The sequence below is a fragment of the Neoarius graeffei genome, chromosome 2, assembly GCF_027579695.1.
Source record: "Neoarius graeffei isolate fNeoGra1 chromosome 2, fNeoGra1.pri, whole genome shotgun sequence".
Taxonomy (NCBI): Eukaryota; Metazoa; Chordata; class Actinopteri; order Siluriformes; family Ariidae; genus Neoarius; species Neoarius graeffei.
Window position 1 is genome coordinate 71,492,011 of NC_083570.1, and position 15,231 is coordinate 71,507,241.

At 40.8% G+C, this 15,231-nt stretch overlaps 1 protein-coding gene across 1 annotated transcript in view; it reads right to left on the bottom strand.

Annotated features, from left to right (window-relative positions):
* Positions 1-278: 278 nt before the first annotated feature.
* The window catches only part of LOC132881871 (proprotein convertase subtilisin/kexin type 5), a 53,351-nt gene continuing 38,398 nt past the window's right edge, over positions 279-15,231 (bottom strand). Inside the window, exons 12-16 of the mRNA XM_060914875.1 lie at positions 12,415-12,613; positions 9,504-9,709; positions 6,797-6,897; positions 5,829-6,000; positions 279-1,437 (exon numbers count right to left, since the gene is read on the bottom strand). Coding sequence (XP_060770858.1) covers positions 1,031-1,437; positions 5,829-6,000; positions 6,797-6,897; positions 9,504-9,709; positions 12,415-12,613 — 1,085 coding nt within the window. The 3' untranslated portion in view covers positions 279-1,030. The remainder of the gene's footprint in view (positions 1,438-5,828; positions 6,001-6,796; positions 6,898-9,503; positions 9,710-12,414; positions 12,614-15,231) is intronic.

Below are 15,231 nucleotides of genomic sequence, written 5' to 3' on the forward strand. Positions count from 1 at the left end.
TCCATACTTTACTAAAAGACACTGGATATAAGGATGTTGGAGAGATTAATGAAAGCTCGTGAAAATTGGAAGGGTACAGTATTGTTGCTAGAGCCCGATCGAGAGGTTGACATAGGTGAGGTCTGTATCAGACACCAGGCCTACATAGTCCTTAGGACTGCAATATATACTAAGTAACTTTAAAAACGCACAATGGAATTCAACACGATATCACTTTAGATCCATGCATATATTTGAAATTTATGATATTGTATGTAATGCACACACATCCTGAAACATCGATAAAGGACATTTATTGTCAAACTCAAGAATTAATTCACAATAAAAAAATTCAAAATGACAGTTGGTCCATGTTCACGAAATTACAGGTTCAGTATCGTGTATGACCTCCGTTTGCTTGCAACAAGGCGTTCACTCTTCGTGGCATAGACCTTATCAGACCATTGATCTGCCTCTGTGGGATCGCCTGCCATGCTTCCTGAAGTGCTGTTTTATCAATGTGCGTTTTTAAAGTTACTTAGTGTAGAAATGTTACAAAAATTAATACTTTAAAACACTTTAAAGACTTAAAGATATTTTATCGAAATTGCATGTTGTAGTTATACAAATGGAACATTACAAATTGTTACAATATGAACTGGCAATTCAATAAGCAATTCACTGAATGCAGCTATATTTACAAAATGGAACATGCCACCTGATACATATGCACGTCTTTTCCAAGAAAGACAAAACAATTGTTAGAGGAAAACATTCAAAAGGCATGAAACTGGAGTTACAAAGAATTTTTATATTTGTTCATTCAAATTCAGTTCCACAGATGGTTTGCAATCTATCATGTTAACTAATCATTCATGTTCAAATACAAAAACAAGTGTTTTATAGGTTTTGCTTACACATAAAATATTTTTACAATGGGAGAACATGTATGGTGCATGCTAACGTTTATTTAATTGAAAAAAGAAAAAATTATAATATGAAATTTGGAACTATCTGGATCTCAACCCCCTCAGCATGCCCTTTGCTCTCTTTATGCTCGGTTGAGGAGTGTGTTCTCATTAGCTTCATCCTCCTCTTCTTCCTCAAGCTCAGATTTGTGTATGAATCCATAGCGGCGATAGACCGATCCATCTCGACTTGTGTACACAACGTCTGCATCGTCTCCGCTGTCCTCGGGCTCAGGTACTCCATGGGGCATGGGACGTGGATCAGGCCTGGTCCCTGCGGTCCCGCTCAGCCTCTCATAACTCTGCCTCCAGCACAGCCTCTTCTTGGCACGGGCCTTTGCCAATGCAAAGATGCCCAGCGCAAGGATTACAACCAAGATCAGAGCAACAGGCAGGGCAGCAGACGTGTGCTGGTATACCCGAGACCTCAGATTCACCTCGTCTTCCTCAGCCTGGTTATGTGCTGACACTGGAGCCTCCAAACACAAAGCTGTGAAAAGAGTACATAAAACAGAAAAAAAAAAGCCCACAATAAATTCAATTAAACATTATGTTAAAATTAAATGTGATAGGGACACGCACGTGGACGTTAAAGGTTTGTTGAATCGCTCTCTCCGATAGCCACTTTATTAGGTTCTAGCTTGAGCTTTCTTCAAGTAAACTGTGCAGAAGTAGAAAGTATAAAAATAGTTGAATGCTTTATATATGAAAATGGGTAGTTATTAAACCCCTCTGTCTCTGATGAAAGTTTGGCAGCCCTCTGCAGTATTTAGGTAGAAGAGAAGGTTTTTCCACAAAGCGCAGGGGTTCCTTTGGTGATGGGCTTGCAGTTTTCCAACATGATAATTAGGTGTTCCATGTCCACCTTCTCACTCTGTAAGCAGCCTTTTCTTGTACAGTTCATTACAAGATAAACAAGTGAAAACCTAATAACAAGTAAAGAGATACAGCTCAATGCTGTATGGAAACCAGTACAAGCCACCCAAAAACAGAGTGCATTTAAAGAAGAGGAAGTGTGTAATAACTGATGGGCCAGTCACAGGGCACAATATTTCTATTTATAGCAATTTTATTATGTTCTCGCTTGATCCTTCCTAAAGTAAATTGTGTGGCAATTTAAAGTGGACATATTGCATCAAATAGATGCTAATGTAACACTATAGAATTCATACAGATACTAATAAGCAAATGATATGAGAATGGAGATGAGAATGTAGTGAAGATGCAAGGAGTAGACGTAAAGAAAGTTGGTGAATTCAAGTACCTGGGGTCAACTGTGCAGGAAAATGGGGGCTGCGATAGTGAGGTGAGAAAGAGAGTGCAGGCAGGGTGGAGCAGTTGGAGAAGGATTTCGGGAGTCATTTGTGATCGGAAACTCCCAGCAAAAGTGAAAGGTAAGATGTATAAGACAGTAGTGAGACCAGCTGTGATGTACGGATTGGAGACCGTACCCTTAACGAAGAGACAGGAGGTGGCGGAGTTGAGGATGTTAAGGTTTGCGATGGGAGGTTGGACAGGATAAGGAACGAGCACATCAGAGGGACAGCACATGTGGAGAGCTTGGGAATGAAGCTAAGAGAGATGAGACTGAGATGGTATGGGCACATCCTGAGAAGAGATGCAGAGCATGTGGGAAGGAGAATGTTGAGGATGGAGCTGCCAGGCACACGAAAACGAGGAAGGCCAAAGAGGAGATACATGGATGTGGTGAGAGAGGACATGAAAGTGGCAGGTGTGGTAGAGAAGGATGCGGAAGACAGGGAGCAACGGAGACGAAAGGTCTGCTGTGGCGACCCCAAAAGAAGACGACTAATAACGGATGCAAACGGTGCGCCTTTTGGCGGATGCCGCCTTTTTCACGGCTGTCTGGGGGACTTGTGTGAATCGTGCAGATCCGATGAGTTTTTTTTGGGGGGGGGGGGGGGGGGGGGGGGGGGGGGGGGGCGCGTTGGAGTGTCTGATTATAATTTCATCAAAGTAAATTCTGTATTAAAATTACTAAATAAGCAAATGTCGTTATAGTCCATGAAACATAGGAAGTACAGTATGAGAAGAAAACAGTAAATCAGAAAGCTGCGCACGTAAAGCCAATTACGTAACTTACGTTGGACTGATGGAAATCCTTGCGCGTGCAGCCAGCAGCAGATAATGGCGCGCAGCCAATTGGCTTTACGTGCGCAGCTTTCTGATTTACTGTTTTCTTCTCATACTTATACTTCCTATGTTTCATGGACTGTAACGGCATTTGCTTATTTAGTAATTTTAATACAGAATTTACTTTGATGAAATTATAATCAGACACTCCAACCCCCCCCCAAAAACAAACAAACAAACAAACAAACAAACAAACAAAAAAAACACTCATCGGATCTACACGATTCACACAAGTCCCCCAGACAGCCGTGAAAAAGGCGGCATCCGCCAAAAGGCCCGCCGTTTGCATCCATGTAATAAGCAAATGATATATTTTAAAAAAAAAATCTACATCCATTATCTACTGCTTATCCATCAGGGTCACGGGGAAGCTGGAGGCAATCCTAGCTGACTTCGGGCGAGAGGTGGGGTACACCCAGTGCAGGGTGCCAATCTATTGCAGGGCTAACACAGAGTTAAACAACCGTTCACACTATGGGCAATTTAGAGTAGCCGGTTGACCTAACCTGCATGTCTTTGAACTACCAGTCATATTACCTGCTACTGTAGATAAGCACAAGGGTGCAGAGGGTCATAAACACCGCCCAAAAAAAAATCATCGGCTGCCCTCTGCCCACCCTGGAACACATCTCCACATCCTGCTGCCTTAGAAGAACCAAGGCCATCACAGGAGACCCCTCACACCCTGCCCACCCCCTGTTTGATCTGTTGCCCTCGGGGAGACGCTTCAGGTCAATAAAATCCCATACCAGCAGACTGACAAACAGCTTCTTCCCATGGGCCATCAGGACTGCCAACAACTACGGACACATACACACACACACTCTCACAAACGGACTCACACAACACCTCCACCCCAACAACCAACAAATCTACCTCCGCTTCTTGTTTAAGCACCTTATATTTATTGCCTTTTATCTGCTAATTGCACATTTTATGTCTCAATTTTAAGAGACTATAATTAACTCCCTGACGTTTTTTATTGTATATTCTGTGTCTTTTATGTACATTTTATTTTTCTGGTGTATGGTGGCTCTGTGGGAGCACCCTCAATTTCGTTGTATCTCCCGGTACAATGACAATAAAGATTATTCTATTCTATTCTTTGGACTGCAGAACATGCACTCCACATAGAAAGGCCCCAGTCAGCTGTAAGGTTTGAACACAGAACCTTTTTCATATGAGATGACAGTGCTAACCATTACAGCACTGTGCAATGAAGAGCTATTTGTGCATCTGAAAGGGGTGACAAAGTTCAGAACACAAGGCAAACAACTTCTACTTAGAAGAACTACCAGTCATATTACCTGCTACTGTAGATAAGCACAAGGGTCTGAGAAAGCACACTTTAATCACAGGTTTGCTTGAAGAAATTATGTTGGATTTAGAAATAAAATGAAGTACATTTATCAACTTGATGATCTTGTACATCTTTACCCTGGTCACAAACATACACTCACTGGCCACTTTATTAGGAACACCCATCCACCTGCTGTTTTATGCAGTTATCTAATCAGCCAATCCCTTGACAGCAGCACAATCATGCAGATACAAATTAAGAGCTTCAGTTAATGTTCACTTCAAACATCAGAATGGGAAATATTGTGATCTCTGTGACTTTCACTGTGGCATGGGTGTTACTGCCAGATGGACTGGTTTGAGTATTTTAGAAACTGCTGATTTCCTGAGGTTTTCACACACAACAGGCTCTAGAGTTTACACAGAATGGCGTGAAAAACACTGAGCCCATGTTTACATTAGACCGTATCAGCGGATCATCAGATTAACGTTTTTAAAACGATTAGTGTGCACACAGCAACACCAATACACGATTTGCGTGCACACAGCAACGCCAATACACGGATACGCTCGGCTCCGCAGGCATCCTGCGCTCCAAATCACTCCGCCCTGAACAGCGAGTGCCCTCTGGAGGGTGCGCACTCCGGCCCTGCGCAACTCACACAGCACGCGAGTGAAGTGCACAAGCAGTGATTTCGGGACTGAGCCGCTGTGTGTGTGATCCCAGCGCATATCACTTACCACTTGCAAGTGGAAGGATGGCAAGCCTAAAGACAATCATAACTACACAATGGGCAGTATTTGCATCAGTATTTGCAGTATTTTCATACTTTTATACTCTTTAATGAAAGGTGATACAAGGCAGAAGTCCGCGCCGTTTTTCAGCAGTCGCGTCACATGACCAACGCCAGCGAATCAGGAAGGTGGATGTCACAGTGACGTTGTCCAATGACGACGCCAGCTAGAGCTCAGCACAGCGTATTCGCGTATCTCAATGTTTACACAGCACCGGAGCTGACACGATCTGGATTGAATACGTGGACCCTGGCGGATTCCCGTTTCTCGGCGTTTCCAGGCGGTTTAATGTAAACGGACAGTGCATCCGCGAAGAAAACAAGACAGATACGGTCTAATGTAAACTTGGCCTGAGTGAGCGACAGTTCTGTGGGTGGAAATGCCTCGTTGATAAGAGAGGTCTGAGGAAAATGGCCAGATTGGTTTGAGCTACCAGGAAGAACATAGTAACTCATAGCAACTCTTTACAACCGTGGTGAACAGAAAAGCATCTCAGCATGCAACAGCAGAAGACCACACTGGGTTCCACTCCTGCCAGCCAAGAACAGGAATCTTAGAAATCAAGAACAAGTTCCTATTAAAGTGGCTGGTGAGTGTATATTTCCTTTTAAAAGAGGTGAACTGAGAGCGCACCTGAAGCTGAGTGACAGAGACAGCAATTCCTGGTCAGTTCGTCTGGCTGGCAGCAATGCACACAGCGCCGGGTTACAGCATGCAGTCCAAAACCTGCGTGGCACGTCACACAGCTCTCAGGCCCCAGCCCAGAGCAGTGCTTACAGGATTCATTACAGGTCTCACACACCTCCTGATGAACACAATTCACAGACAAGCACTGCATTGTTGAATAATAGTATTAAAACTATAATACAGTAATCAAAGCACTATACAACACATGAGCCGTCCTGCAGTACAACAACTATCAGTCTAGCAGTCTTCCTGTTTATCTCCCATTTTCCTCAGTTCTCTCTCACACTCTTTTCCAACACCCTTACACTTCTTGATTATTAGGGTTACCTTTATTTTGCTTGTGACTTTGTCATCAAAATACTTTTTGGTCATCGTATACCATGAGAAAATAGAAAGGTTCCCCCCCCAATTTTTATTTAAGTCTTTAAAAGAATTAGGCTGGATGTTAACACTTTGAGCACATATTTCTACTAGCACATGCTACAATGTTGTAGTATTGAAGATCCCTACAGCCTTTTAAAAAAAATATAAATGGACACAAAAGATCTGATCCCCAGTTACATTGTGCTTTTTTTTTTTTTTAACCAGATCAGAACAGAGACCCAAATTAAGGTAGCTAAATAAAACACAAGCTCTTGTTGTAAGGGACAGGTGTTGCTCTGCTCAGCACATATACAGTACAAACAAACCCTCTGGGTGTTTATGGCCCTCTCTTACACAAATATAGCAAAGGCTACTGTCACTTTGACACTTAACTTGAACTGCCCCTGATTAAACAGTTACAAAATCATACTACTACAATCTATATTGCTAAGGATTTAGCTGTTCATTTTAACTGCAATGAAGCAACATCAGGCACCCACCCACACACACACACACACACACACACACACACACACGCACACAAAACGCACATTTTGAGAGTAGTAACGGCCTTCTTCACAGCGAGGGTAACACACCCCTTCCTGTAAAATACTTCCCCAATCGCACGTCAGACAGCTGTGAGGTGTGTTATCTGCAAACACGTGCACATTCACAAAGAATAATTGTTATGTGAACAGCTTAGAAAGTTTCCAGTAAGAGTTCAATTTGATAAGGAATTTGATCAATAATTAAAAAGGCAATAAGGAAACCATAAAGATATACATTTTGTAACCGACACTATCCATTCTGTGATAGATAATGTTATTACTTTCTAGTTTTTCCATCACTGGCTGTTCATGACAGCACAAGAGAAATCATTTCATTTCCTAGTTGACAGGATTAAATGTAATATTTCTTATATTATTACTAAGCACCATAGGAAGTTTGAAATGAACACTTTTAAATAGGATGTAGTGTACTCCGATTTGACATTAAAAGAACTACAGCTCATTTTAAAATACAAGCTTTTTCCTCGTGTAAATTTGGACAGTTTCTCACTAGTAATTTTCTCGATTCTTTTTGTTGCATTACACAACCACATTATGATGCACTTTTTAAAGGAAACATTATCAAATATACTCAGGGGATAGTTTATTAGATAGATCTACCTTGTATATACAATCTTTAAACATTTTTTCAGATGCAACTACTATAGAGGTGCCTTGCGCTGGCATATACACTCACCAGCCACTTTATTAGGAACACTTGTACATTCATGCCTTCATCCAACATCATGCAGCAGAAGCATAACACACAGGTCAGGAGCTTCAGTTGAAGTTCACATAAAATACAGAATGGGGGGGAGGAATGTGCCCTGGGTGACTTTGACCATGGCATGGTTTTAGTATTTCAGAAAATGCTCAACTCTTGACATGTTCACCACACAACAGTCTCTAGAGTTTACACAGAATGTTGCAAAACAAACAAACATCCACTTTCACCAGTTCTGTGGGTGAAAATTTCCATCTGGCATTACCATTCTGAAGCTTGATGTGAACATTAATGAAAGCCCTTGAGTTGTTTCTGCATGATTTTATGCATTGTGCTACTGCCACATGATTGGCTGATGTAGGAGTATTTACATGAACGTACAGGAGTACGCATGTTTACATTAAAGCACGGCTTTGAACCGGTTCAAGGAACGAAAACGAAAACCGGGAACTTTTTCTATTTCACATGGAACAGAAACGAAACCAGAAACTTTATTATTTTTTATGTTCCGGAACAGAAACGCTTATTAAAAATAATGGTAACCGGTTAATACCGGTTTTTATTTCGTTCCTCAAAGTTTCCGTAGCCTACAAATAAAAAAGTCATTCTTCTCCTGCACAAGTTTCTATGACCTGCTGGGGTTCACTTCCTGTGTGACGTTCGCTGACTGAATGGAGAGAGCAGGAGGGTGGACTACTATCACGTCTCCACATCTTAAATAAGAGGTAAATATTGCAGTCTATCGTTATTCAAAAACGTCAATTTCAAACACGATATCAATATATTTGTCCACGTTAATGAGAGGCTCGCGAACATTAAATGATGTTAACCTCTGTTAGCCTATCAATGCATAGGGCCTGACTAGCCTTTGGTAACACACTAAATGAATTATCTTTAATTTTTGGCACTTTTTCTGTTTGTGTAGATGGGAAGACATACTGAGAATCCAAATCGCCAACATTTGAAATAATAACTGTTTTGAATTATTTCTTGTCTTATTTAATGAAGGTTGTAATAGAATTAGCCTACATTTGGCTTAAGCTGGATGAGACAAAGACATAATTTTATAGCCATTTGTTAAACAGCTGACAGGGAACGTAATTAACCGTTCCAGGAACAAAATTTTTTTTGTTCTAACCGGTTCGGGAACGTCTATTTAATGGTGGAACCCAAAACTGGAAACGTTAAAATTCCGTTTCTGTTCGGAACGAACCAATAGGAAAAATATTCTGGTTCAAAGCCCTGCATTAAAGTGGCTATTGAGTGTAATTGCAGACCTGTAGCTCACCTGTTGCCATGTACAATTAGTCAGCAGCCCCTTAAACTGCCCATCACTGGAAATGACTGCCATATGACCATCACTAACCCAATATTTTTGGTAGTGAGCCATTCTCAGCACAGCAATTGTGTACACTTGCTGTCTTCATTTACATACAGACATTTAACAGCATTTAGCAAATTACAGACCTGGTTTATAGCCTCCATTAAAACATACCCTTCTCATGCTAGTGTAAATAGGTCTGGGTCTAAGAAAGCGAGCAAGACAAAGCTTGTTAGAGACGTGTTAATACAATATATTGCTACAGCAACAAATACATACCCTTCTCATGCTAGTGTAAATAGGTCTGGGTCTAAGAAAGCGAGCAAGACAAAGCTTGTTAGAGACGTGTTAATACAATATATTGCTACAGCAACAAATAGTAATTACAAATTTTGTTCCATCCCCTGTGCTTTTTTTTTTTCCTCTCTCACTTTTTCCAACAATGATCCTCTCTGTAACTCTCAAGATACTCTGTATTACAGACTTGTTAATTATAAAATAGGTTCATACCCTGCTTCAGTCATAAGGGCAGTTATTCAGATCCTTCACACACAGGATGTTGAAACATTACTAAACCAGGATTTAGATCAGGACAAACCCTTCAGGTTTGTGGACACATTAATAAAGGTATACAACTTACTTATTAAGGTGCTTGGAGTTTGTACCTGTGCACGTCTTGCAGCTAGTGTGACACTGCCCACAGGTGTGCGCGCTTTGGTAGAAACGGGGAGGGCACCGCTCCACACACACCTTGGTGCCCTGTAGCTCCAGCAGAGGTGGGACGCAGACTATGCAGGCATCCGGTTCTGGGCCCAAGCACATTTCACAGGACACATGACACTTCTCACAGCGGTGGCCTGTACTGTAGTACCTGGTGGAGAAAGCAGAAATATAGTACATCTCATCTCATTATCTCCAGCCGCTTTATCCTTCCACAGGGTCGCAGGCAAGCTGGAGCCTATCCCAGCTGACCACGGGTGAAAGGCGGGGTACACCCCGGACAAGTCGCCAGGTCATCACAGGGCTGACACATAGACACATATAGTACATAAGTAACCTTTTGTCAAATAACTTTGATTTCTGAAATTCTAGATCATCTTAATACATTTATCAAATTGTGGGGAAAAAAAAAAAAAAAAAAACCACAGGTCAGGCTCTGAGAAGATCAGGATTTTATCACAACTGCCTAAGTGCTTCCTTTCCCCTCGACTGATTCCTTCTCATTCATTGTATATTCATACGGACAATTTTGTACTGTCCATCTCTGTGACTATTTACTATAAACACCAGTACCCAATGCCATTACATTTGATGGTCCTAAACAGAGCATCAAATATTAATTTGAATGCATGTGAATGGTTTTAGAATTACTCATTAGGCATAATTCAATGTGTGAAGGTAGGAGATCATTTACCAGTAAGCAAAAGTGTCACACTGGGATCCATCTTGGGTCCTATCCTATTTTTATTCATGTAGGATACAATATACTGTTTCAATATTAAATAGTTCTGATATTTATACAATGTTTTGTATTGCTGCGTCTTTGGTTATTAAAGAAGCTTCAAGGTGCCTTTACTATAGTTTAAAACCTTCCCATAAAAGCTAATAACAACAAAAACTATTTTGTTGTTCACCAGAGCTAGAAAGCTTGAGCACAGTGATGTACTGTAAATACGCTGCAACCCTGCTGTAACAAACTCCTTGGGGGACATCCAAATTGTTTGTTATACCGACAAGTTCGTAACACTGAAATAAACCCACTTGTCACACCACTCACTCACTCTTGCGTAAAACAAGACCACTGTGTTTAATTTATATTTACACTTACATATTTACAAAGTAAAGGAAATAAGGTCACACTCGCCGTTGTTTGCTGTCCACATCTTTTCTTTTCAGCCCATCATGTTGATTGCAGTTGCAGACAAAGTCTCCGAGCTCTTTTTCTTTAAAAGTTAAAATTGAATTTTTTGGGAGACCATATTCTTTCAACAAATTCGTTGCTTTCTCACCACACTTTAGCTGGTCCAGGATATGAAATTTGTCTTCAATGGTGTCATGTCCGCACGCACAGCAGCGTGGCTTGAACTGTTTCTCACATACACACGCGCAACGCCATTAGAACTAATTATTATGCACCTGTTCCAAATTAGAGCACAATCACAGCATGCGCTTATAAGGACTCTCACTACTCGCAGACTTTGTGAAGTACACACACTGTACCTTGTAGCTCACGTTACCAAGTCTTTTGTAGCACTGTGCTGATATTCTGGTTTCTGACTCGGTTTTCTATTTTGGATTTTGCCCTTTGTTTCCACCTTTGATATCCTGTCTTGATATCCATTGCCGGTTTCTCAACTGATTTTTGATCACTGATTTGGAACTGTTTGCCAGAGTGTTTTTAAATAAAACTCTTCCAGCATTTATCTTCTCAAACTCAGTCTATCTCCTGCATTTTCTGACAGATGGAAAGTATCTTACATTTACAAATAGCTATGACAACAGCGCTTACGGAGTAAGGACATGAATAAAGCTGCTTTTAGCTCATAATAAAGTCCTTTTAAGGGACTTTTTGACGTCAGTGATTGCTGGTCTTGATAACTGCTAGTGACTGACACCTAAGCAAAGCGAGTTAAGCTTTTGTTTTATGGTGTTAGCATGTATTGTTAATTTGACTGTGGACTTGATTACTTATTATTTGTCTTGGGGGGGATGCATGGCTCTGAGATATTTTTTTTGAAGACTCCGACTTATCATTACAGGCAGGGGACATGAACTTGGTTCCTTATACGCAAAAGTACGTAGTAAGAGTTTGTTATAGTGGAGTTGCAGCGTATTTAGAATTTAGATTGCAGGCACACTCATTTTCAAATGTAAGTACTGTATAAAACAAGGCCAAGGATAGCAGAATTATGATGCTCTCAACTTTAACATCTCTCTTCCTTTACAGTGCTTGTAAAAAAACTCACCTCTATTTTGTAAATCTAAATGTGTCACAGTATAACACGGATGTCAGATTTAGCAAGGCAGTCAACCTGCTCAATGACGCACTACTACTTGCCTAACCTTACCCTTTGATTACAGTTGGGTCTTATCAAGTGCAGTGTTGTCTGTTGAGATCAGCTTGATACCAAGAAGTGTACTTACCAAATGTTCAAAGCCTAGTGACATGACATGCCCTGAGACACGAAAGAGCCCAATTATGTTTGTTCAGTATAATTAGTACAAAAGAACAGCTGGTGTGTACCAGTCAGTCTTTGACAGTGACTTCAGTAGAAATGTTTATCCTGTATTTAAAAACATGCAAATCAGGATCATACAGACTTCGAAATGATAATATATTTTCTGGGAATGTCTTCACACCTGCTCGGTCACTCAGCTTCAGGTGTTTGTTGTAACACCTGCCCAACAATGTATTTTCTTAAATCAATACTCTTATCTGTAAAGCCTCAGAAGAATGAATCAGTAGTCAGTCATCATTTGTTTATGAACATTCTATTCAAACATCATTTAATCTCTACATGTTTGGCCAGTGCTATTGCCTGCAAACTGAAGTAGTACGTGTGGAGTGAGTTTTACCCTGTGGGACAATGGCGGACACAAAGATGAGAGAGCAGGTGTAAGTAACCAGGAGAGCAGCTCAGACAGTCTTTAGGAGATGCTCCAGAGCATGTGGCACACACATGATCACATGGCATACAGAACCCCAGTTCAATGCCATCAGCTTCCTCATGGGCACTGTATGTGTCACCCAGACACTCGGTTAAACAAGAGCCATCTGTGAAGACACAAGCACATGACCTAAATTTTCTACATCAGGAGAGAATAGTACTTACAAAAGAGAGAGCCAACAGGAACTAAAAGCCGACAGTTAATCAAAAGTGAGAATTTTCTTTGGTTTGTGTCTTCCTTGTGTGCTTTTTGTTTATACAAAGAAAGCTAATGTAATTTCCTGGTTATATGATGGCTGTGGTGCTTCTGAAGTCAGGCAGAACCCGGAAGTCACGCACCTGTGCTGTGTATTTTTTAGTCTTCGTTTTTAGTTTTTAACGTCAATTTCGTAAATCTTTTACTTTCCTTGGTCTATAGAGTGCTCCGAGATGATGCTAAAAATAGTAACACTGCGGTCTGCGAGGCCATCTTGGAAGTCACTCGTTCCAGAGCGCTCATAGAGTACACATCATCTATTTACATTCACCGATTCGTTTCCGCGTTAGAGGGCTTAGAAGCTTGGATTTTTTAAGAATATGGAGCACTACTGTGAAAGTTTGGATAAGCAGGCACGGGAGCGTTATGCTGAGAAGTTATGTTTCATTGGGAATGTAGATCCATACACTGTTAGTGAGAAGGAATGGAAAGCTGACCCCAGCTTGTTGCCACATGTGACATACATCGATCTTGTGAACTATCTAGTGTTTCACCCAAGTCCATTTTGTGAACTAAAGGATTTCCAGAACTACAAGAGTATGGAAGCATACGATAGATTTGTGTCTAAATAATGTTTGAAAAACTATTATAATTATTATCAATTATTTTAGTCAGTGAATAAAATGTAGGCCTAGTATGTAACTTGTACTAACAGCATGTGTACATAAACATTACTAGGCCTAGATCTTAAATGCCATTTGATGCAACAATGCACTGCAGTAGACATAAGCTACCTAATGTGACAAATATATCCATTAATCATTGCTGAAAGTACATAGAAAAGATAATAGTTTGTATCACATTTATTTTAGTAACTATGAAATTCAAGACAATATCAACCTACCTGTCACAAAGTAATCAGAACAAATCCGGATACAGTTAAGTTGTCCTAAATTTGATCGGTTAATAGCAGCCAGCCACTGTCGTCTCCTCCGCTCGCTTTTCTCCTGTGCTGCAATTCCCTGGTTAGTCACGACTTTAGGGAGTCTGTAGAAGCTTTTGCCACCCTTTTCCCCCCGGCTACTACAGCCAACAATGACACACGTATTCGGCATCGTCACCCCTTTTTGCTTCGCTGAACAACAACAATGCACTGACACAGCCTGACCCAGGCGACCTTTGACTTCCAATATGGCCACCGCTGGGTTCGCGCTGACCTCGAAGCACTCTATAGTTGAACTTAAGGGTTCTAAATTTTGGTTGAAGTATTTAGTGGCTCCAAGATGTTCTCTTATTCCAGAAATTACTTGAGCTTGCGAAATTGGTGGAAGCGAGTAAATTACTCAAGCGAGTAATTTACACAAGAGTGTTCTACCACTAAATCCATTTACATGGGCTAAAATCTGTGCATTTGGCCTATCAATACGATCTCGTGGATGTCGAGGAGGCAAAAGGAGGAAATCTTTACAACCCATCACTGAATCCAACTCTAATTCTTTACAAAATGGACCCCATATTGTCAAATTCATTAAATAGTCAAGCATCGAGGAGCAACAATGACTCATTTAATATTCAAGGTAATGAATCATTAACAGAAGAACTTATTCCAAACAACGACTCATCTGAAATACAGCATAAAGTTTTTTCGTCCCAAGACGAAACGTTATGTCCCTTGTACCCAAGCTAACTGAAGTTCAAGAATTCATTCATCAAAATAACATTCATCGTACTACTCACTGAAACCTGGTTAAAGGACTCCATACCAAATAGTGTCATCAGCATTCCTGGATATACTGTCATTCGTAGAGACAGAGTTACCAACAACCATGGTGGTGTGTGTGCCTATAGTCGATAACAACTGTAAGCACAAGGTTTTAGAAGACGAACTTACCTGTTGTCATGATCATGAAATTCTTTGGTTATACCGAAGACCAGCTCGTCTTCCTCGAAGTTTTTCCAACCTTACTGTCAGCGTGGTATATCATCCTCCCGGAGCAGATGACAATCACTTTCATGATCATCTGTTTCAATCCCTAACTTTGGCTGAGTCAAAAATTTCCAAATTGCGCTCTCATTGTGGCTGGCGACTTCAATCGCCTTGACACAGACAATACAGAGACACTTTCACCTCAGACAAGTAGTGAAAGTACCGACTCGTAAAGATGCCATGCTTGATTATGTCCTTACCAACATGTACAAATTCTACGATATTCCAGTGACCTTGCCACCTTTTGGATTGTCCGACCACAATACTGTAATGGTACTGCCAAAGTTAAGGACTAAAGCCTTAAACAAACGGAAAGTCATTCACAGGCAGGACTGTAGATCTAGCTGTATTTACATCCTTGGGTAGATACTTAGTCAGTGGATTGGCCAATATTATTTGCTTCTTCTGTAAACTGAAGACCAATTACAGATATTTCAGGAAATAATCCATATTGGTCTTGACCTGCTAATGCCTGTATGGAAAATCTATGTGAACACAGCTGATCCTCCCTGGATGACTCAAAAGCTAAAGTCACTAATCAT